At 33.7% G+C, this 22,694-nt stretch overlaps 3 protein-coding genes across 3 annotated transcripts in view; 1 reads left to right on the top strand and 2 right to left on the bottom strand.

Moving 5' to 3' along the window:
• Positions 1-171: 171 nt before the first annotated feature.
• LOC111703043 (uncharacterized) lies at positions 172-13,678 on the bottom strand. The gene is made up of 18 exons (XM_023474891.1): positions 13,268-13,678; positions 11,854-11,951; positions 10,828-10,893; positions 9,827-9,913; positions 9,073-9,176; positions 7,825-8,582; positions 6,930-7,023; positions 6,346-6,517; positions 5,195-5,823; positions 4,621-4,705; positions 4,385-4,443; positions 3,197-4,043; positions 2,619-2,905; positions 2,050-2,153; positions 1,889-1,969; positions 1,181-1,263; positions 830-914; positions 172-419 (listed from the first exon to the last, which is right to left on the bottom strand). The coding sequence occupies exons 1-18, from the start codon at positions 13,676-13,678 to the stop codon at positions 372-374; spliced, it is 4,098 nt and encodes a 1,365-aa protein (XP_023330659.1). The 3' UTR covers positions 172-371.
• A 304-nt stretch (positions 13,679-13,982) lies between these two features.
• On the bottom strand, positions 13,983-20,829 carry LOC111703042 (STI1-like protein). The gene is made up of 9 exons (XM_023474889.1): positions 20,815-20,829; positions 20,117-20,203; positions 19,956-20,029; positions 18,694-18,755; positions 18,340-18,403; positions 17,794-17,896; positions 15,864-15,924; positions 15,320-15,367; positions 13,983-14,116 (listed from the first exon to the last, which is right to left on the bottom strand). The coding sequence occupies exons 1-9, from the start codon at positions 20,827-20,829 to the stop codon at positions 13,998-14,000; spliced, it is 633 nt and encodes a 210-aa protein (XP_023330657.1). The 3' UTR covers positions 13,983-13,997.
• A 104-nt stretch (positions 20,830-20,933) lies between these two features.
• Positions 20,934-22,694, top strand: part of LOC111703032 (alkylated DNA repair protein alkB homolog 8) — a 37,246-nt gene continuing 35,485 nt past the window's right edge. Inside the window, exons 1-2 of the mRNA XM_023474877.1 lie at positions 20,934-21,254; positions 21,716-21,824. Of these exons, the coding sequence (XP_023330645.1) occupies positions 21,112-21,254; positions 21,716-21,824 (252 nt within the window). The 5' untranslated portion in view covers positions 20,934-21,111. The remainder of the gene's footprint in view (positions 21,255-21,715; positions 21,825-22,694) is intronic.

Here is a 22,694-nt window from a genome sequence, read left to right as displayed (position 1 = left end):
TCGGAGGATACTCGGACTCCAGCGGAGGATATTGAGGAGGGATTGGTTAGAAGAGTTTGTTCTCTAGCACATCAGGTACAGTGGTAGGCGATCATATCAATATAATGAAGACTTTTTATATAAGTTTTAATTGTTACAAGCTTGAANTGGCTTGATTAAATTTCACCGTGGTTTATTAAACAAAATCATTTTATTGAAATCGAAAACAAATTACAAAATAAAAAATTACTACGACAACGATGAAGAGTTAAGAGAAACTTTTTTACACTTTTACATTTTCAGGTTAACGGTTAAATTTTCAAGATTATAAAAAAATATATTTTTAGTTTATAAAAATAGAAAAATATTTTCTCTGGTAGAATACTTTTTAATTATTTTTGACCCCTAGGTCTGGCATTCAGCGCTGGGTACTCGTCGTCCTACAAAACAGTTTTAAATCACAGAAGAAAAAATATTGTTAACAAGTATTATTTTTCACAATGTTTTGCCTACAGTTTCTTTTATCGCCAAAATTTGCCATAGTGTACAAAACAAACCAAAAACGAATTAAAAACGAACCAAAAACGAATTAAAAACGAACCAAAAACGAATTAAAACGAACCATAAACGAATTAAAACGAACCAAAAACGAATTAAAAACGAACCAAAAACGAATTAAAAACGAACCAAAAATGAATTAAAACGAACCAAAAATTAATTAAAAACGAACCAAAAACGAATTAAAAATGCTTAAAAGTCGGCCCTTTACTTCAAATGAATCGGAATTTTCAAAGACTATTTAATAAAATTACCACCGCCCCCCGTTTTTTTTACAACTTTTAAATGATACCTTAGCTACATAATTCCTGCACATAGGGCAGAGGTTACCAGATTTACCAGTATCCAACCACTTCTTGATACACACAGAGTGGAACCTAGCAGAATAAACAACTTTTTTATCGAGCAAAATTTTTAATATCTGTCCAAGATTTTTACTTATGCTAATTTTGAAACATTGAAGAAAAAAGATAAATATGACTTAAATGTAAAAGTTCCCAAAACTTTATGTTACTATCCCCATTCTCTTAAAAATCTGTTTAAAAACTTTATTTTTATGTTATATTTGACACAAATAGATTGTCTTAAATCGAAAGATGTCTTTTTTGTATTGATATAATCGCCTACCACAGTAACTACTTACATATGTTTACAAGGTTCTAACACTCTGATGTGTGAAGAGGAGATATTAACCATCTCCTCCATACAGATTGCACAGTCCTTAGTCTATAATACAATGAAATTAGATCAAATATTAGGAAGGAGGTATGGGATGAGTAAGAGGGGGAAGGAGGTATGGGATGAGTAAGGAGGGGGGAAGGAGGTATGGGATGAGTAAGGAGGGGGGAAGGAGGTATGGGATGATTAACGAGAGGGGAAGGAGGTATAGGATGAGTAAGGAGTTGGGAAGGAGGTATGGGATGAGTAAAGAGGAGTGGGGGGAAGGCGGTATGAGATGAATTAGTAGTTAGAAGGGGGTATGGAATTAGTATGAAGCGGGAAAGGGAGTAAGGGATGATTAAGAAGTGGGAAGGAGGTATGTGATGAGTAAGAAGCGGGAAGGGGGTATGGGTTGATTTAAATGATTAAGGAGTGGGAAGGAGGTATGTAATAAGTAAGAAGCGGGAAGGGGGTATGGGTTGATTAAGGAGTGGGAAGGGCGTATGTGATGAGTAAGGAGTGGGAAGGAGGTATGTGATTAGTATGGAGCGGGAAGAGGGTATGGGAGGATTAAGGAGGGGTAATTGGTACGGGTTAAAAAGCCTTCAAGCTAAACCCAGAAGCGGATTCAGGTTCAAATTGAGCCACAATTAAATTTTTTTGTAACTATTTCATTTTTAAAAGATCTCACCTCAGTTTCATGTTCCAGATTTGTCCTGACAGTTTGAAAAATATCATGAACAGACAAACCACTTAGCTTGCCGCCATTTTGCTGCAACAAATTAACATTATTGAATAAAAGAAGACAGATGAAATATTTTTCAACAGATTAGAAAGATTGAAAATACTGACCTCTCTAAGCAGCTGGAGTTGTCTATTGGCTTCTGCTGGACTAAGAGAAAACTTTTCCCTGAGTTTTTCAATTAACTTCTCATGATTCTTCTTCATATTTTTACCTTAACAAAATGAATATTACTTAAAGAGGTTGTACACACAATTCTGACTCTGCATTCATAAAGCGTCCTGCCTGATTCACAATAGTACCAGTTTTCACATCTCAAAATTCATTATTTTCAATTGCGGTTCTGTATAAACGTGACTTGCGGTTTTATGAAATAAGAAAAAGAAAGAAAAAAATTAAATCTTACGTGGACGGTCCCTTTAAATTTTTGTTTTCGAATTTATCCGTTTCGCGCCAACATTTGTTAATGTTCAAGAGTATCATTTGACAAGGATCAGTCCACCAACCTGATTTAATAAATAAGCGAAAAAGTAGCTGAACCCAGACGTGGTTCAGCTTCTATTCTTGTTTACTGGTTCAAGCTGAAGAGAAGACGGTTGAACTACGTGTATAAATGTTAATATTTCCAAACAAGAACCAACAACCCTTAAGCAAGGTGGGGGGGGGGGGGAATACGAACCTACATCTCCCGAACTAGATGGAGAAGCTGCAGAAGCTCTTGATGTAGCAGCAGCAGCTGGTAGGAAACCAGGAGCAACTGCAGTAGGATGAATCATATGTCTCGTTGCTCCAACATCGGAGAATCCGGAGAAACCGCTCTTGGATGTTGTCGGAGAGAGAACATCTCTCTTCTCCCCCATGCTGAATCTCGTAGCTCCAGACTTGTGGATAGGTCCCGATGCTGATGATCCAGAGGTTTCTGAACCAGATCTATTCTGAGACGAGTCTCTCTCTACAATATTTTCTTGATGTAAAAAAAAAAAATTTAAAAACTTAATCTTTATTTAAATATACCATGTTCTTCTAAAATGAAAAAACCCCATGCCATTATAGCCGAAAAAGTTAAAAAAGGGAGAGATGGTGAAAATATAGGTGAACTTTGAATTATGAAATAACTACCATGTTTCAATCACAGTACCGATTTAACGCTTAGCAAAAACTTATTAAAAGGATTATTTTGCTGAAATAGATCAAAGTAATTTCAGGGAAAAAACGTAAATTTATTGGGTTAAACGTATCTAAAAGATGGGGGGNCCTGGTAACCCTGGAGGACGGATAGCTGAACGAAATCCAGCCGGAACTCCGTAGCCGGGGGGCAACGATCCCATTGGTGGCGGAGGCCCCCTGATTCCAAGATTAGGTAAGGCGAATGGCGGAACCGAGTTGAATGTTAACTCCGCCGGTGTAGCTCCGGTAACATCAAGAACGAGAAGGAATAATTTCGAGGCAAGCTTCGGAATTTCAATCTTCTTAATATCATAATCCAAATGCGGGAAAGGATGGGATTGAATGGTTCGAGCTAGAGTAGTAACCTCCTCCGTAGCTTTCACAAGGGTTTTCTTATAATCCTCGAAATCCTTGATGGCTTGGTCAATAATTAATGAATGAAGCGCGTAGCTAGGATTATGCTTAAGTTCGGTCAGAAACATTAAAGTTTTATCATTCAGCTCTCGTTTAGCATCGATTAGTTTGATATAAAAACTGAACTGGACCTCGATAATAAACTCCTTCTGTGTGGTAACATCATTCTTCAGCTTCCTATTCTCCTCCTTCAACTTCTCTCCGTTCTTCATCCAGTCGTAGCTGAGCCTTTGCTCGGCCTCGAGGTTCACCTTCATCTCTCCGAGGCTTCCCTTCAGTTCACGCTCCTTCTCCTGTACATCAAGCGCTATCTTACGAAGTTTGAAATTTTCATCCCGAAACTTTTGGATTTCAAGTTTAGCCCGTGTAAGTTCGTCCTGCTGACTTTTACTTGTCTCCGTGAGTTCTTTTAACTCGATCTTCTTGTCGTTCTGTATCTTGGCGATCTTGTCCTTGCAGTTCTGTAGTTCTTCCACCAGCTCTGTATTGGTTTGTTGCAGGGTAAATAAATCCATTTCGTCATCTAGGATAGTACATTTTTGAAAAATTATTAAAAAATTTTCTTTCCACCGCACTCCATCATATATTGGCGGTCAACCATTCATTTTAATACATCCCCCACCACAACAATCCGCGTACACACTATACAAGGTAGGGACTGTGGGCCGTGGGGGCTTTATAATCTAATATCAGGCCCCAACGGGTACAGAAACCCCTCACTGGACAAATTCTTGTCTACGCCCCTGGTGGTTACAAATTCAATGAACATTATACATAGTACATAGAATGAAATAAAAAATATCCGTTTCTTCAATTAAATAAAATAAAAATATTTTAAGAAAAGTAGTGATTTTGTAGATTTACCTAAATCCAAAGAAGAAATGTCAGTCTGTACACCAGCGGCTAAAGTATACGCTGAGCCTCTTAAAAAATAAAATAAAATAAAATCAATTCAATAAAATCAATTAAATAAAATCAATTCAATAAAATCTAGTAAAATCTAGTAAAATCTAGTAAAATCTAGTAAAATCTAGTAAAATCTAGTAAAATCTTGAAAGACCTTGTAAGATCTAGTAAATAAAATCTAAAAAAATACTGACCGGTTAATATAATATGCTGAACCCATTGTCTCTTTAGATTCAGGCTGTTGCCTTAGTTTTTCTCTCATACCTTTGAGCAAATTATCTAGAGATCAAACTCATCAATCAATCAATCAATACATCAATCAATCAATCAATAAGTTTTAATGAATATATCAGTCAATCAAATCAATTACTCAATTTAACAAATGAAATCAATGAAATCAATAAAAACAATTTTTAGTTAAAAATAAAAAAAATATTTTTTAGTTAAATATTTGACCAAACAACTATACTCTTTCCAAAAATGGTTTTAATTAACTTGGTATTCCATGATTAGTTTAATTAACTTGGTAACTAATAAACTGACCTATTCCATGATTAGTTTAATTAACTTGTCAAATAATCCACTAACCTATTCCATGATTAGTTTAATTAACTTGTCAAATAATCCACTAACCTATTCCATGATTAGTTTAATTAACTTGTCAAATAATCCACTAACCTATTCCATGATTAGTTTAATTAACGTGTCAAATAATCTACTAACCTATTCCATGATTAGTTTAATTAACGTGTCAAATAATCTACTAACCTATTCCATGATTAGTTTTCTCAGTAATCTCTGAATTATAAGATTTATCATTCTCTTCAAAAAGAGCGTTTTCTTTTGCTCTTGCTTCTTCAACAGCTCTTCTTATCTCGTGAGCTCCTGAGTCTGTATTAGATACTGGTGCAGGGCTCACAGACAGCAGTGGATTGGGAACAGTGACAGGGCTTAGGGTTGTATGGACAGTTATAGGGCTCGGAGGTAAAAGTGAATTATGAGCAGCTCCACTGCTCGAACTAGAATGGGTAAAATGATGAGGATTAACAGGTTCTGGTGGACTAGGAGCTAGCAGAGGATTTAAACTATACGAGGGTAGATATGGTTCCGGAGCTGTACGTTTGGTGCACAAACTTATAGTTTTTGATAAGTCAGAGATTAGACAAATATAATCTTGAAAATAACGAAACCGCGCCTTAGGATCAACCATAACAAAGTTAAGAATATTGTCCGGGCCGCCGATAATCGACAAGGTTGAGGCGTCAATGTGGGTCCAAATTTTCGGGTCCTGGTGGTGCAAAGGTCCCTCTTCTTTACGGAGAAGGTCCTCAAGAAAGGACCAAACACTTTCTTTAATAACTTCAGGTTCTGCTTGATCAAAATCAGATTCGTTCAAACTTAAAACGAAAACAATTGTTAGATGATGACAAAAAACACGCAACAAATGGAAAAATTTCAGAAATTAACATCAAAAAATAAATCTTACAAAACTGTTGATTGGCGCTATTTAAATGCAAACTTTCTCAACCTGTGGCTTCACATTTAACATTTAACTTTTTGAAGAAGAATCTGCGTATAAGTTGATCACGTGATATGCGCTTGTTAATAAATTCATCTAATCTTGTCAAAAGTATGTTATCAGCTGACACAAGCTCTACAAGCCGCAGATAGGTTGATACTTGATAGATAGATATTTTCTATATGAACATTTAAATTAAAAACGGTAAGTATATGTAAAAACATATATACACCATTTAAAGATTTTTGAGAAAAGATGATATGAGGGATTGAAAAATTTTTAAGATAACATTTTTTAAAATCATTTTTCTGAATCTTTAAAAATCGTTATAATTTCAGGAACACGTCAAAAATGTGAAAAAAATAATAACTTTTTTTGAAACATGAGTTTAAAATGTCACCTGTTACTGGTGTAATTAGAATATCCATTATAGATTTGATTAGTTTGGTTCTGATTACTCCAGGTGGGTGGTGAACTATAGGGATTGGATCTGGTCCAGGTATCTCCGTTTATTACAGGTTTTATTAAACAATTATCAGTGCTAACCTCAGCACTCGGCTCAAAATTATTCTCTAAAAATGATAAAATCAAAATTAAGATTATTTAGAAAATATTTATCTTGAATTCATCAAGAAATATGATTTTTCTTACAATAAAAGGACAATTTACTCTCTTTTTTGGAATATATATCAATTAATTTTTTCCTTCATTATGTTGCCATGTATCCTACTAAACCCGTAAGCCGTTTAAAAGATATAAGAAATATACTCCAAAATGAAAGGGGTCGGGGTATATCTAGCATATATATATACTTATGAACCACTGTATAAAGGTAAGAAGGGGAACTATTTAAATATCTTTAAAACAAAGCAGAAGTCAACATATAATGTAGAGGGGGGGGGGATGGTTTCCGGAACTGGTGGTATGTAGCATATAAACTATTGAACCCCTGTATGTATAGCGGGGGGGGGGGGGTTGAGTTACCTACAAAAGCCTTGAACTGATTGGCCCTATCAACTCTACTATTAAAATCGTCAGGTTGATCGTTAATATTTCCCGGCCAGGTCCCAGGATTCCTCTGAAAACAATTATTTAGACATAAAGATCCGATTTACAACGGTACTTGGTTTAAGCTTTGTCTAATCACTGATGAATTTTATACATGTTTTTCGCTTTGCAAACTGATTGTTTCTATAGTGGTTTCTCCGTATAAGTGAATTGCGGATTTCGGCTACAAAAACACTAGAGGAAATTGTTAAAAATAGAACACTTTTTAAGCTGAGCTGAAAACTTTTGAATGAGATATCCTTAATCCCGATCAGTTAATTAATCTGGGGATTAATAACAAGAGGAGAACAAGCATTATTTAATCTCGAGATAAAGAAAAAGAGTGGATCAAGCATTAATCCCGATATCCAGAAATCAAAAGTTCCCAGCTCTGGTAGATAAACGAGAACATTTTCCACATTATTGATCAGATGGAGGATTAAAGGGTACCGTTGTGATTCGGGCATGGCCCTCGGGTCACTTGAAATTATAAAGAAAATCCCATAATATAATAAATATTTCTCATGGATATAAACGACTCGATTTAATATTTTACGCAACTAATGAATTTTAAGATTAAATTTTGTATGTTTTGACTGGAGGTAGTAGGCAGGGAGATAAGGAAAATAAGATAATATTTCAGGATAAATTTAAAAACGAAGAACACAAAATCATCTTGATTTTGATTCAATAATTGCAAATTTTTTAACTGAATTTCCTTCTGAAATAAACATTGAAATCCTTGAAAATCAAATCCTTCAAGTAAAGTTCAACCGAATTGTAGAAAATCCGCCAAATATTAAAATTCCATAAAACCCAACAAGTCTCCTACCTCTACTCCGCTGCTTCCACGAAATTCATCCAGACTTAAAACATTTTTCTTCTTCTCTTTTTTCTTTTTTTGACCCTCTTCTTCATCCATTTCCGGCGCTTTAGTCTTTTTCACAACAGTCGCATTACTTACATCGATATTAGAATAATCAATCTGATTTGATGAATAATCAGGTTCTGCTATTGGTACGTTCTCCTTAACACTTATATCATTATCTTCAAAGGTGGGTGATTTTCTTTTCTTCTTCTTCTTTTTAGATTCATTTTTTATTTTATTTTTTGCCTCTTCGTCTCGTTTTCTCCGCTTCTCCTCATCATCCACTCTCCTAATATTTGTATCCTCCTTCACATGTTCCATTCCGTTCTGGTCAAAAAATATTATTTTCACAAAAGTTCCGCCACAATCCGGAGTTAAACATGGCTGACCTAGACAATCTTTCTCTGTTCGTATCTTCCCAACCTTGATGTTCTCCTTGATAGAGTTCCAGCAGAGCTTATGATACTCCAGCCTACACTCCTCGTTACACTGGAGCCTGTAGTGCCCCTTGTAGTCTGGATCGGAGAGGTAGATCTTGTCACTTGGTAGAATATGAACCTGGTTGGTTAAACACTCCTTGAACCTGCAGATAGCGTTGGGTTCAGGAGGCAGGTTCAGCTCTAGTCTGAGTGAGGTTAACATCTTGAACAAGTTCTCCTTGATCGTCTCGTTGATTGGTAGGGTCGGCAGTCCGGGCCAATTTATGGCAGGAAACACAAGACCTATATTAATATTATTTCATTATTAAAACAGAACTCTGAACTTACTAAAACGGGGTTAGGTGGTATTTTCACAAAGGAATTTTCCAAAGGCAGACTTCCTATGTGGCAACCTCTCAATTTTCGACAAAAATTATTTTTTTTTCTCTCCAAAATTCCTGAAAGGGACAGTCGACAAAAGAAGAAAAGGAAAATAAGATGACAAGAATTATAATAGAATTTTTCTGTATTATCTGTACCCAATAATAAAAAATTTCATATTAACTGTTTAATTAAAAAAAAGTAAGTAAAGAAAGGTCTTCTGAGGCGCCTCAGGCTGCAATGGGGCCGAGCGCTGCGGCTAGAATGGTCTAAGGGATCGAGAACTGCCCCTCCCCCGAGTAGGCGAAAATACACGAACTTTCGGGTTGAAAAGTATCGAAAAGGAGGGAGGGGGGGAAACTATTGTTCACAATTTTTTTCATAAATTAATTCCACGAATTTAAAATTTGACCTTTTTCTAGGTAGGCCAGTCCCTGCTTAGTATATTTCTTAGATTCATCGTATCTATTCAACTTCTGATAAAGCAGAGCAAACCCGTAGTAAACCGCTGGAAACCTAGAAGGAAAACCAATATTATCCAGTGGGGTAGAAGTTGTGTTTTCCCAAAAATCAATCATCACAAATAATTGACAAATAATTGACATATGTTGAAAAGTCATGACAAAATTTTAAGTACTTTTATCGCTAAACTTTTATGGAAATTCTGAGATAAAAAATAAACTATATTTTGTTCTCGATGAGGAGGAAGTTTTTAAACTAATTTATTTTTTTAAACATTTTTGGACCAGAAATCGAGAAATCGACTTGTGAAACGAAGGATCATTCGAGATATAGAGAAAATTTAAGTCCAATAATTTTTAAGCAAGTCGTGCCAAAATAATAGTGTTATAGGTAATTTTATGAAACGTTTGTGTACTTGTCTTATTTCAATGGCTATTTCTAGATTAAATATCTTTAAAACAAAGCAGAAGTCAACATATAAAGTTGATTTCAATTTTATTTTCATTTCAATTGAAAAAAAATATTTTGGAAATATCCAAAATCCGGGAACCAATCAAAACTTTATAGCACAAGTGCTATAATGTGCAGCTAATTCAACTTTACAGCAAGAGGATTACTTTATAGCACGTTTATTATGAAATTCACGATAAGGTGAGTAATAATGATGAAGTGCACAATAGTTTCATAAAATATATTTGGCTTACTTGACATGTTGATGATGAGTAAGAATATGATTAAAACTGTCCCTCGCCAGTATAATGTTTTCATATATATTCGTCTCAACACCGGCTCTAAAATAGAAATAAACGTTGAATAGTATTTTTTTTAATAAAAATTAAACGCCGTTCTTTTTAATTACCGGATATTTATTTAACCATCTGCCGTAAATATACCGGATATATAATTAACCTGCCGTAAATATACGGATATATAATTAACCTACCGTAAATATACGGATATATAATTAACCTGCCGTAAATATACAGATATATAATTAACCTACCGTAAATATACGGATATATAATTAACCTGCCGTAAATATACGGATATATAATTAACCTACCGTAAATATACGGATATATAATTAACCTGCCGTAAATATACGGATATATAATTAACCTACCGTAAATATACGGATATATAATTAACCTGCCGTAAATATACGGATATATAATTAACCTGCCGTAAATATACCGGATATTTAGCTAACTAGTCGTAAATATACAGGATATATAACTAACCTGCCGTAAATATACGGATATATAATAAACCTGCCGTAAATATACATGATATATAACTAACCTGCGTAAATATACATGATATATAACTAACCTGCGTAAATATACAGGATATATAACTAACCTGCCGTAAATATACAGGATATATAACTAACCTGCGTAAATATACAGGATATATAACTAACCTGCGTAAATATACAGGATATATAACTAACCTGCCGTAAATATACATGATATATAACTAACCTGCGTAAATATACAGGATATATAACTAACCTGCCGTAAATATACATGATATATAACTAACCTGCGTAAATATACAGGATATATAACTAACCTGCCGTAAATATACATGATATATAACTAACCTGCGTAAATATACAGGATATATAACTAACCTGCCGTAAATATACCGGATATATAACTAATCTGACGTATATATACACTATACCGGATATAGAACTAACCTGCCGTAAATATACCGAATCGCCACAACTTCCGGATTACTCACTTCCTTTACAGAGCGTATCCAACTATAAAACAAATTATCATTATTTTTATCATAAGTACTAATATAATAGCTTCTAGCAATGCAATCCTCCCTTTTAGTTTTTCGACATGTTCAAGAAATAAATAGCACGACAGTCAAATCATTAAACGACACAAAATTTTGGTTGACTCTCCCCTTTAAGGGAGTCTTCACAAAAAATGCCTTTCAGTTTGAGCTAACTTCATTCTAATAATTTGAATGATCATTTTAAAATTTAATTGAATTATTAACGGTTTGAGAGGAAAATCGCAAGAAGTGAATTTATAATGGCTATGTGCTCTTGGGCGTTTCAATCATTTTCTCCTTATAGGCGCAACAGATAGAAGTAAAATTAGTAGCGATCGAATCTGATTGTTTTAAGATTCAGCCTTACCCCCCCCCCTCACCTTTTATTTTTCGCTAACACTCCCCATTGAAACTAAAAAATATACATTTGAAAAATAACGACAATGATGGCCTTAATCAAGAAATATATAGACCAGAAACCGCCATATCTCATGCGTCAAATCTGTGTACTGCAGTGGTAGGAGATCAAAACAAGGAATTCAGGGGCAATGCATCGTTTTTGATGGTAAAGGGCCCAATGGATGGAATAAGAATATATTGCTATTGTATTTTCCATATTGACCAGAAAGCCAAAAATCTTAAGTATTCGCTCTAACTTCTTATATTAAGTTTTTTTTTTTTGTTGGACTCTAATATCACATTAGAGCTATAGTCCTTTCCCTTCAACTTTTGTGTGGGCACTGGGTTTGTTTACATTCCTCCCACAGAGTACAGTACACAATTTGCGTATATCTGAGTTGGGCGTTCCAGTTTATAGTTCCTTGGCCTTAATTACATAATTGGCCCCCCACAGAAAGAAAAAATATCAATAATCAAGGGGTTGCCGAGGAGTAAGATTTGGCATGTTTATCGTTTACTCTATTTTGTTTCTGCTTACCAGAGGCTATCGTATTGAGTTTTGATGAGTTGGAGAGCTTTGTGCATAAACTCGAAACTAGATGCTCCAGCCTCGTTCTGAAGTGCTAGAGAACCTTCCTAGAATTAAACAGTTATTATTTTTATTGTTCACAGAAATTCTTACCTACGCGATGCTTCTATGATAACCTTTATTAATTCGTCATTGCGGCCATTGTCCCACATACCACATTATCGGCAGAGGAGACTTAGTAAGTAAGACTTCATGATTCCCCCTCTAAGCCTTCCCATACAGTTTAATAAGATGTATACTATTTATTGCCGAAAGCTTTTAATGCTTTGAGTATATATCTCACCCCCCACCCCCCAAAAACCTTTCAATTTATCAATGAAAGAGCATCAAAAATTAACAGGAGGGGGGGGGGGGTTCTTGAAGGGATATATAATTAACCTGCCGTAAATATACGGATATATAATTAACCTACCGTAAATATACGGATATATAATTAACCTACCGTAAATATACGGATATATAATTAACCTGCCGTAAATCTAATCAACTCTACTATTAAAATCGTCAGGTTGATCGTTAATATTTCCCGGCCAGGTCCCAGGATTCCTCTGAAAACAATTATTTAGACATAAAGATCTCCTTCCCTCTTTGTCCCCTTACAATGTAGGAGAATACAGTTACACAAATCTGTGCAGAACAAGAACAAGTTTCAAACACAGTTTTCATTTCAGGGATATATATTTTCAGGAATATATCATTCATACCATCATTCCTCACACAAGATATTTAAAAAAATGTATTGTTTGTTTTTAATCTTCATGACAAAAACAATCTCAAGAACTGACGAGGGTCAACTCAGACCAAAAAATGTGGAACTAACATTTACTTTATTTACGCTATAAAGGTTTGATCAATTACCAACACCGAATTTTAAATGAAATGAAAATTGTTCGATACACCCCTGGTTCATTTTTTCTCCTGATGCGCTGATCCATGAAATGACTTCAAGTTAATTCATCTTATTGAGTAGAAGGACCGCAAGGGAAAAAATATGCAACCAACTAAACCGAAAGAGAGAGAGAAAAACATCCGCTACTTAGTGATGGGCCATAATCAGAGTCCGAATTTAATGAATTTAAGCCCCGTCTTAAATCCGCCAAAACCCGGTTTCAATTGAGCGCCGGCTTAAATCTTGAAACATTGAATACAATTTTAAGTGGAACCAACCGTATTTGAACCGCGTCTCAAATTTAAGCCGCGGCTCAAATTCTTAAAATTCTGCCTCTACATGACTTAATAAATATTGTCCTAAATAGCTTATCATCAAGTCATATAACCGTAAATTTGACCAACCTACATAAAACGGATAAAAACCCCATCAATGAAAAACTTGCCTGTCTTATAAAATGCTCAATATATTTACCTCCAAATAATGACTGAATTCTTTTTGCATCTTTACCCTTGCTTTAAACTCCTCATTGTTCTTTGATTTTTCTTCATCTCTCATCATCTCCTCCTTCTCTCTTCTCAATCCTTCCTGCTCCCTTTTCAAGCGCTCTTCCTTGGTTTTCAACCTCTCTTTTTCCTTCCGTATACCCTCAAGTTCCAACTCTTGCTCCCGTTTCACCTTTCTCTCCTTCTCCTCTTGCTCACGCTTTTCCTTCCTCTCCTTCTCCTCCTGCTCCCGTTTCTCCTTCCTCTCTTTCTCCTCTTGCTCTCTCTTCCTCTGCGCTTCTTCTTTCCGCGCTCTTCTTGTTTCTTCGTCAGGTCTTTTTTTCACTTTCTTTCCTACTAAATTGAAGAAGGGAATGTTTGAGCAAAATGAATAAATCATTTACTTTAAAAGCTATATATATGTGGGAAGATTATGTATAATTCTTCAAAACACTTACGTACGTCGTACAACTGCATTTGAATCAACACCGGGGTGAATAATTCGTTGATGAACTGGGAAAAATGAAAAGTTGGAAATCAGAAGGAGTTTTTCCTCCTTTTTTAGTACTTTAACCAAACAAATTAAATTATTAATATTTTGTTTACCAAGTTAACCAACGAACCCTCAAAAAATTTATCTAACAAATGGAGAAAAAAAGAAGAATTTTCAAGAAAATGAACATCCCTGACCAAAGTTAAAAAGATTGAAACAATAAACATTAAAAGATTTCTAGTTCCCTGGATTCTGAACCATCATCATTGCAGACTGCGCTGGGTTTAGGATCCAACCCGTCACCGGAGACTCCAGCAGTTTTCTTTCCTTTGTTCTCGCTTAAACCTACACATTTCAATATTAGAAACCTTGTCCTACAGTCAGAACTATAGTGTTGTGAGTCTCGAAATCAAACAGATCTAGGGATCGGTTTAATTCGATATCCTGGGGTGGTCATGCCCTGCAGAGATACCTTTAGCTGAGGAATAAAGCATTGATCCTTAAATTTTAAAGTTTCCCATATTGGATATTGAGATCAAGCAGACCTAGGGATCGGTTTAATTCGATATCCTGGGGTGGTCATGCCCTGCAGAGATACCTTTAACTGAGGAATAAAGCATTGATCCTTAAATTTTAAAGTTTCCCATATTGGATATTGAGATCAAGAATTCAATTTAACGATACTTTACTTAAACGTTCCGACCTCTGGAGGTTTTAACCCGGATTTTGATTTACCGAGGGCCCTCACTCATTCACAAGAATATCTTTTGTTTAACTAAATTTTACAGCTCAGGTTCTGGTTCAGTATTAAATGGTACTACCGTGAATCGTATTTCATCCTATGTTACCCCCAGGGAACCTATGGGTTCCCTTCCAGCCTTTTGCCCCGCTAACAGAAATATCAGAGCAAAGAGCTCTATTATAAACAATGCTTAAGATCCGGATCCGGATCCGTTGGATCCGCAAGATTTTGGCTTCCTGGATCCGGATCCAAGGGTAAAAAATCAACCAAAAACTGTAAAAAAAACTTTTGAAAACTGAACTTTAAAAAAAAAGAGAGATTACAAAAACTCCTCATTTCTGAATGGTTCATCAAGTTTTAGAATAAAAATAAGCAAACAAAAAATTTGAAAATAATTTTTGTTAAAAAAATTCAGTAAATTTTACAGAAATGACCTGGATCCGGATCCATTTTTTTCAAGTGCGGATCCATTTTTTTCCAGTGCGGATCCAGAATCCGGATCCGGATCCAGATCCAATTTAAAATACTTGACGCACCATTATAAATTAAATACGACGACATTTGAAATCGAAATTAAAAGGAGGAATTTTATCTAAAAATTAAAAGGAGGAATTTTATCTAAAAATTAAAAGGAGGAATTTTATCTAAAAATTAAAAGGAGGAATTTTATCTAAAAATGTTTATAATTTTTAGTTAATAAAAAAGTTTCATGTCTACTAAACCTAAAAGAAAATTTACAAGTGCAACGAATAAGTTTGAAATTAAATAATAAAACTTTAAATATTTAATAAATTATAAATTCTTACCAGGTTTCAATACTTTTGGTATGTTTGTTTTACTGAAGTATTCAGAGGCTATAATGTGAGAGCAAGTTTAAAGACGAAAATATTTCTCTTAAAAAGTATCTAGACAAGACTGCGCATGATCCCGTGATCTTCTGCGCATCCGCAGACTTATAAGATTATAAAATATACGGCTATATTCCGTTCGACAGTACGGATCTCTAAAAAAATGTAGAAACTGAACAGAATTAACTTTACCCATGAATTGATATTTTCAGAAACCCATGGACTGGACCAAACAACACAAGTTAATAAACCCATGGACTGGACCAAACAACACAAGTTAATTAAAAATATTTGTGCTTTTTAAAAAAATTGAATATCGACAACTTATGCCTTGAGAAACGCAATGTCAAGCAAGAATCCAGATCCTGATCATGAATTTCTTTTTTCGTCGGATTCGAATCCCACAATTTTGGGCTCCTCAGATTCCGATCCACGCCAAAACCAGACTGTTTTAATTATGACTTTTCATAATAAAAAAAAAATATTTTAAACTTGAATTTTCCTATTTGTCGGAGAGTAAGATTCTTGGTGGGTTGGGTCACTGTTGCGCTGGGATAATCCTTCTGAAATATAACAGGGGTAAATATTTAATTTGTAAAATTGAACAGGGATATATTTTATACTTTTAAGTTGAACCGAGATAAGTACTTTCCTTTTTAAATAAAACAGGGTATGTATTTTCCTTTTAAAATAAAAAAGGGTATGAATTTTCCTTTTAAAATAAAACAGGGTATGTATTTTCCTTTTGAAATAAAACAGGGCATGTGTTTTCCTTTTAAAATAAAACAGGGTATGTATTTTCCTTTTGAAACAAAGCAGGGGTATATAAGCTCCTTCTCAAACAAAACAGGGGTACATATTTTCGTTCTTATATAATACAGGGATCTATATTTTCTGAATATAATTTTTCTCTCTCCCACAAAATAATCCGCCGTTCCTAGAATTTTTGATACTGATAAAAAACAAAACTAGGGCTGCTGCTCTTTTACTTCCAAACCATTTAAAACAATTATTTTGACATAAAAAGAGTAAGAAGTAGCGGCAAGCATTGTTGACAGATTCAAACCTTTTGTGTAAGGTGGTCCACGTACTGTTGTTCAATGTGAAGTATGCTTACGTTGATCAAGTATCGTTCAAGGTGAAAAATTACTTTAATATTTCAAGACGTGTTTTAAGGTGTTCAACTGTCTTTTAAGATGATAAGTATTGTTTAAGGTTGTCAAATATTGTTTAAGATGTTTAAGTATTGTTTAAGATGTTCAAGTATTGTTAAAGGTTATCAAATATTGTATAAGATGTTCAAGTATTGTTTAAGGTTGCCAAATATTGTTTAATGTTCAAGTATTGTTTAAGGTTGTGAAATATTGTTTAAGATGTTCAAGTATTGTTTAAGGTTGTCAAATATTGTTTAATGTTCAAGTATTGTTTAAGGTTATCAAATATTGTTTAAGATGGTCAAGTACTGCTTAAGGTTGTGAAATATTGTTTAAGATGGTCAAGTATTGCTTAAGATTTTCAAATATTGTTTTAGAATGTTCAACTATTGTTTGAGGTTGTCAAATATTCTTTAAGATGTTTAAGTATTGTTTAAGGTGTCCAAATATTGCATGCTTAAGATGTTCAAGTACTGTTTAAGGTTGTTAAATATTGTTTAATGTTCAACTATTGTTTAAGGTTGTCAAATATTGTTTAAGGTGGTAAGTATTGTTTATTATACCACATTTTTATCGGATTTACTACGTAGCCAAATCCGGAATATTTCTTGTTATTGTCACCCATTTTATGTAATAATTATGATATTCTACGAACCAAGTGACAATATCAAGAATTATTCACCGCAAACTTGATAGATAGATAGATCCACGAACTAAGTGACAATATCAAGAATTATTCACCGGGAACTTGATAGATAGATAGATAAATTTAAAATAAGAATTAACATATTAATTCTGGGAATGCGTTTAAATCCTCCAAGAATGTGGTATAATATTATTATGCGTAGGAAGAAAGTGTAATAATCAAAATTATTGTTATAATATTGATTATTACACTTTCTTCCTACGCATAATATATTAAGATGGCCAATTATTGTTTAAGATAGACAAGTATTGTTTCAGGTGGTGAAGTTTCTAAGGTGGTCAAGTATTGTTTGAGGTTGTCAAGTATTGTATAAGGTGGTGATTTAGGACAAGTATTTTTCGGGGTGTTCAAGTATTGATTAAGGTGTACAAGTATGGTTTATGGTGGTCAAGTATTATTTGAGGTGGTCAAGTATTATTTAAGGTGGTGAAGTATTATTTATGGTGGTCAAATATTGTTTAAGATGGTCAAGTATTGTTTAAGATGGTAAAGTTTCTAAGGTGGTCAAGTAATGTTTGAGGTTGTCAAGTATTGTTCAATTATTGTTTATGGTGGACAAGTATATGGTTGACCTTCATTTTATCTATTGCCTCCATCAGTTCCTTTTTAGCTTCGCTCTGAACACGATTATGACCTCGACAAAGCGAATGATAAGCCAACACTTGTTCATCCAACCTAGCAACAAAATATTGATATTTAGAAGTTCATTTTTCCGGGAAGGTTAGAATAAAATAGGAGTAACTTCTTTTTAATCCATAATTGCAGGAAGGGAAGAAAGATTTGTTGGTGTTTTTATCAGACAAGATTCTCGAGTATTTAAAAAAAAATCTGATTATTTTTGGCCAAAGATTATTTTGTTACAAAATCAAAAAAGAAGCATCCTTAAGATTTCATTCAGATTATTCAAAAATTAAAATCCGCCCAAAATGCATAACAATTCTTCGGTAAACCGGTTCCCCTATTTGAACTATTTGAAAAGAAATCTGAAAAAGAGGTCCCGTTATGAACCCCCCAGACCTCCGGTCATGTTCTACAGGGATAACTTTACTTATTGAAAAATAATTCATTCTACTCAACACAAAAGTTACGACCTCTGTTTGAAAACTGTTTAACCCTACCCTAAGAAAGCTTGGTGACAACGGATAAAGGTTCTCTCAAGCTTGGAATCTGCATCATCAGCATCTGAATATTTATTCTATTATTCTATTATCTTTCTATTTAGTACTGCTATTAGCTATTCTTCTTTTACAAAATATAACTTATTAGAGCTTTGAACTTTTGTTTTTGTTTTACGAAAAAGTCTGGGAGTCATGTGGATTAAAAACGAGTTCCTGGATTTAGGTTATCTTTAAAGTTTGTCCACTGTATATCAAGTTTAGATCCTGAATTCCAAGATTAAGCTGGAAATCCCATGCAAAAAAATCTATGCTCTGGGGATTTAAATTTTTCAAATTTAAACTATATTTTTTTACCGTAACAGCAGTCCCTAGCTTCCTCAAACTTCCCTTGCTTGATATATATCAAAGCTAGGTTGCTAAAATAAAAGAAATTGTTAATGTAATATTATTATTAGATAAATTGACGAGGATTATTTCAACTAATTTAAAAAATTCATTTTTATCCTCAGAAAATTGTTAACTTTTTATACTTTAATGTTAGGAGTTTGTAAGAATGACATTTCATGAACTATGTAGTGTTATATTTTTTAAACTTCAATGCTTGGAGCGTGTAAGAGAATACATTTTTTCACGCTCTGACAGTTTAATAATTTCCATTTTTTTTCACGGACGAGTGTTAACAGGCAAGTAGACAGCTAGAGGTAGGGCAGAAGTTCTCTTGCCCCCCAGTAATACAGAACTATACAGAGAGATACATTATAATCTGTAGTCATTGAATCGGGACTACAGTGGACTACAAAGGACTTCAGAGAGTAAAACAGAACTATACAGAGGGACACATTTAATTGTTTGTAATACTTGAATTGGGACTACAGTGGACTACAAAGGACGTCAGAGTAATGCAGAACTATACAGAGGGATTTAACTGTATATTCCTTGAAACAGGACTACAGTGGACTAAAAAAGACTTCAGAGTGTAATACAGAACTATACAGAGGGACACATTTAATTGTGTGTAATACTTGAATTGGGACTACAGTGGACTACAAAGGACGTCAGAGTAATGCAGAACTATACAGAGGGATTTAAGTGTACAATGGATTAAAGAGGGAACATGTAACTTAATATAGAATAACAGCATTTTTAAGGCCAGGGGGCAACATTTTTTGCCCCCCCCGGGCTAAAATCCAGTATACGCGTCTAAGTGTTAAAGAATGAAAATTATTTCATGATAGGAACCGAACAGATATGATAAATACTGGATCATAACTTCACAAATTTTGATATTAGCAATACAACTAAGTCAACTTTAAAGCTCAAAAACTGTTATTACTTTTTCTTACTTACTGATCTAATTAAAGGAAAGTCTCAAAAAATTGAACGAATTTCACAGAAAACCCGGATTTTCAATGAGCCTTACACGGAGAAAATAGAGTAATCTGAATTTTTAAGCGATAGTTTGTCTTAGTTCTGATAGAAAATTTGGCAACTTTTTGTATTTTCAAAATAAACTAAATAATCCCTTGAAAAACAATTTTATATGTAGAGGTAGAGGTAACTTTAAAAACTTTAAATTGCGTTAAAACTCTCTTGAGTGGTAAAAGTAAAAGTTTTACTTTTTAAGGATGATGAATAGCTTAGTTTGCCTCTGCTTATCTTGCTTATCTGCTTGATTGTGAGCTAGGCCTTCCTGAACAAAAATTAAATCAATTTTAGAGAAAAAAATTAGAGTCTGTATTTATTGGAAAAGTAAATAAACTCTTAAAAAACGACGTACCTTGTATTTTTGTACAGCCTCATCATATTTACCCTCGCCGTAGAATTTATTTCCCGTCAACTTTAATTCCACAGCTTTCGAATGAGCCTAAGAGAGGCAATATTTTTATTACGGAAGTAATTTATAAGGAATACAAAATTTGGACAGACCCCAAACTTAGTTTCGTCAATTTCCCTCTGAATCCAATTTATACCTTTCAGACTTGTCGGACAGAAGCCCTGGCACTTTATCTTCTTCGGACATTTTTTTTCTGGAATCATAAATTGACAAAAACTTATGATTTTACTAACTCCCTTCCTGCAGGTTCATTTACGTTGTTGTGTTTGAGTGTTGTTGCATTAAATAGAAAGGCTGGAAATGTAACGTGGCATTTAAAGAGATTGTTCGTTAGAAATTGAAAGATGATGCAACTCTAACGTTGTATTTCTTTTCTATTTAACAGATTCGGATTTGACGAAATAAAATGTCATTAAATATGTGTGGAAAATACATTGGCGATATGGAAAAAGAAAACTTATTTGAAAATGTTAAAAATTAAGATTTTGTGCCAAAAGTTAATGTTAACAGAAAAATTCTAAATTCTCAAAATTAAAACTGCAGTCTTCCAGCCTTGTCTTTGATCGTCTTTGCAATAATTATAATATTCAAACTCAATTTAATAAAAACTTTTTGATAAATTGAAGGAATTTAGGAATTGCCATTGATGTCAACATCTTTTTAAATTTTATTCTTATGTTTATTTCCAGGCAAATTCGTTCAATCAAAAACTTAAGATTTTAATATTTTTAGGTTCTTAAACGCGGCAAAAGCGCAGGTCTTCGTCTGCACTAATTTGTAAACATGTTTGTTAGGACATGATAATAAGTTAATAACCACGATTGCAGATTACTCCATCAAAGTGTTTATGTAAGCAAAACATTAGACTTGGGAAAAGTTTTATTAAAAAACCTTTTCCTTTATTGTCAAAATAATTTATTATCAACGCCTAAAATAAAATGGAGAAAGATTTTAAAAAAGTGACACGGAAACAAGCAAAGGCGCTTCAAGTTGCGAGAAAGGATTTCGAAATCTGTGAAAGTGAGAAACCTTCTCAAAATGTTCTTGTTTGTAACGCCGGCTTGGTCACAGGAGCTTCAAGGTTAGACACATTTCAGGATTTCAGTCAACCTACAGAAAACCAGAACCAGAAAACAATGGAGTAGAAAGACGACGTTAAAGTAATACTTAAGCGTTGTGATGTTGTTACAAAGCAAATAGATTTACTAGCAACTTAGAAAAGCACACTTTAAATGAAAAGGGTCTATTTACACAGTACAGTTGCTATGGCTAATGTTCATTGAACTAGTTTAAGTCCTATTTTGAGTTTAAAAGTCGTCTTCCTCAAAAAGCGTTTTCTAGAAAAAAAATCCAGCCTGTGTTATCCTTTTTAGTATTTTTGCTTGTGCTAAAGCAGCTTAGAAAAACAATAAAATCGATTGAAAGAAAAATATAAATTTTGCTGTTATTGTGTGTGTACCGCAGTAACGAACCATAAGAACACTGTTTTTCATATAAAAAAAAATAACAGGACGTATTTTATTTATTATTTTTTATTATTAGGGAAGCGTTGTTATCCTTATTCTCTGGTATCTGTTCAGTTGAGAATCTAATCCTTGTTCCACAGAAATCCTACGCGTTCCTGGTCTTTCCTTCGTTACATGATGCTCAGGAACTATATTATCATATTCTTTATGTTCTTTTCAGTTTTTTTTAAAAATAGTTTTTTTCTCAAAGGNCCCCCCCCGCCGCTAATGAAATTCATGATATAAAAGCATCAAGGGATGAAAGATACAACGAAAATAGAATTGAAGAAATGACCTGAACTGAAATACCTTTTTTAAATTGTTTTCTACTCTTTGTGCATGCCATCTGGTTATGTGTCACATTATAAAACATAATCATAAATGTTTATTCTCTTTCAAAAAAGGAAATTTTTAAAACGAAAAATGCCTAAGGTGGTTTAAATGATTATTTATTCTTTTTTTAATTATTTTTCTTTCTTATCATTTGAAAAACGAGAAACGCCTCTTTATTGTTTAAAAAAAGGTCTTTAAAAATAAAAAAAATCTTGATCAAGAGTCTGATGCGATTGTTATTTTTGTGCTTGGGGAAAAAGTTAAATATTCCATACAGTAATAACCAAAAAACAATGGAATAGAAATACGACATTATAGCAATAATTAAGCGTTTTGATGTTGTTACAAAGAAAATATTTTTACTAAAAGTTTAAATTCCTATTCATATTATTAATTGGACAGCGACTTAATTGTTTATTTCTTAATTACAGATAAGATACTTAATTATGCTTAATCGGTTTCAATAAAAATGTTTCATTTTTGATTAGTAAATCTCGAAATGTGATAATAAATAAGAAATTGGAAGTTTACAGCTTTATGTTCAATTTTTAGGGGAGGGGCCAGCAAATTTATTTTGGTTGCTTAAGCCCCCCCCCCCCGAGATATTGTTTGTTCGCCCCTGGTTACATGCAATTGTAATTACCATCTAATACAGGTTACCAAAATGTGGTGCACCATTTTGT

The sequence above is a fragment of the Eurytemora carolleeae genome, unplaced genomic scaffold (assembly GCF_000591075.1).
Source record: "Eurytemora carolleeae unplaced genomic scaffold, Eaff_2.0 scaffold505, whole genome shotgun sequence".
Lineage (NCBI taxonomy): Eukaryota > Metazoa > Arthropoda > Copepoda > Calanoida > Temoridae > Eurytemora > Eurytemora carolleeae.
The sequence above is the reverse complement of the archived record's forward strand: the minus strand, read 5'-3'. Positions and strand labels throughout refer to the sequence as shown.

Coding starts and splice junctions, on each gene's coding strand:
- LOC111703043 (XM_023474891.1), bottom strand. CDS start 13,678: ATGATTTATTCATTTTGCTCAAACATTCCCTTCTTCAATTTAGTAGGA. Junction 9,914..10,827: donor ATTCGGTATATTTACGGCAG/GTTAGTTCTATA, acceptor TTTCTATTTTAG/AGCCGGTGTTGAGACGAATA. Junction 420..829: donor GCAGGAATTATGTAGCTAAG/GTATCATTTAAA, acceptor ACTGTTTTGTAG/GACGACGAGTACCCAGCGCT.
- LOC111703042 (XM_023474889.1), bottom strand. Junction 18,404..18,693: donor AGCTAGGGACTGCTGTTACG/GTAAAAAAATAT, acceptor ATAAATATTCAG/ATGCTGATGATGCAGATTCC. Junction 17,897..18,339: donor TGTCACCAAGCTTTCTTAGG/GTAGGGTTAAAC, acceptor TTTTGTTGCTAG/GTTGGATGAACAAGTGTTGG.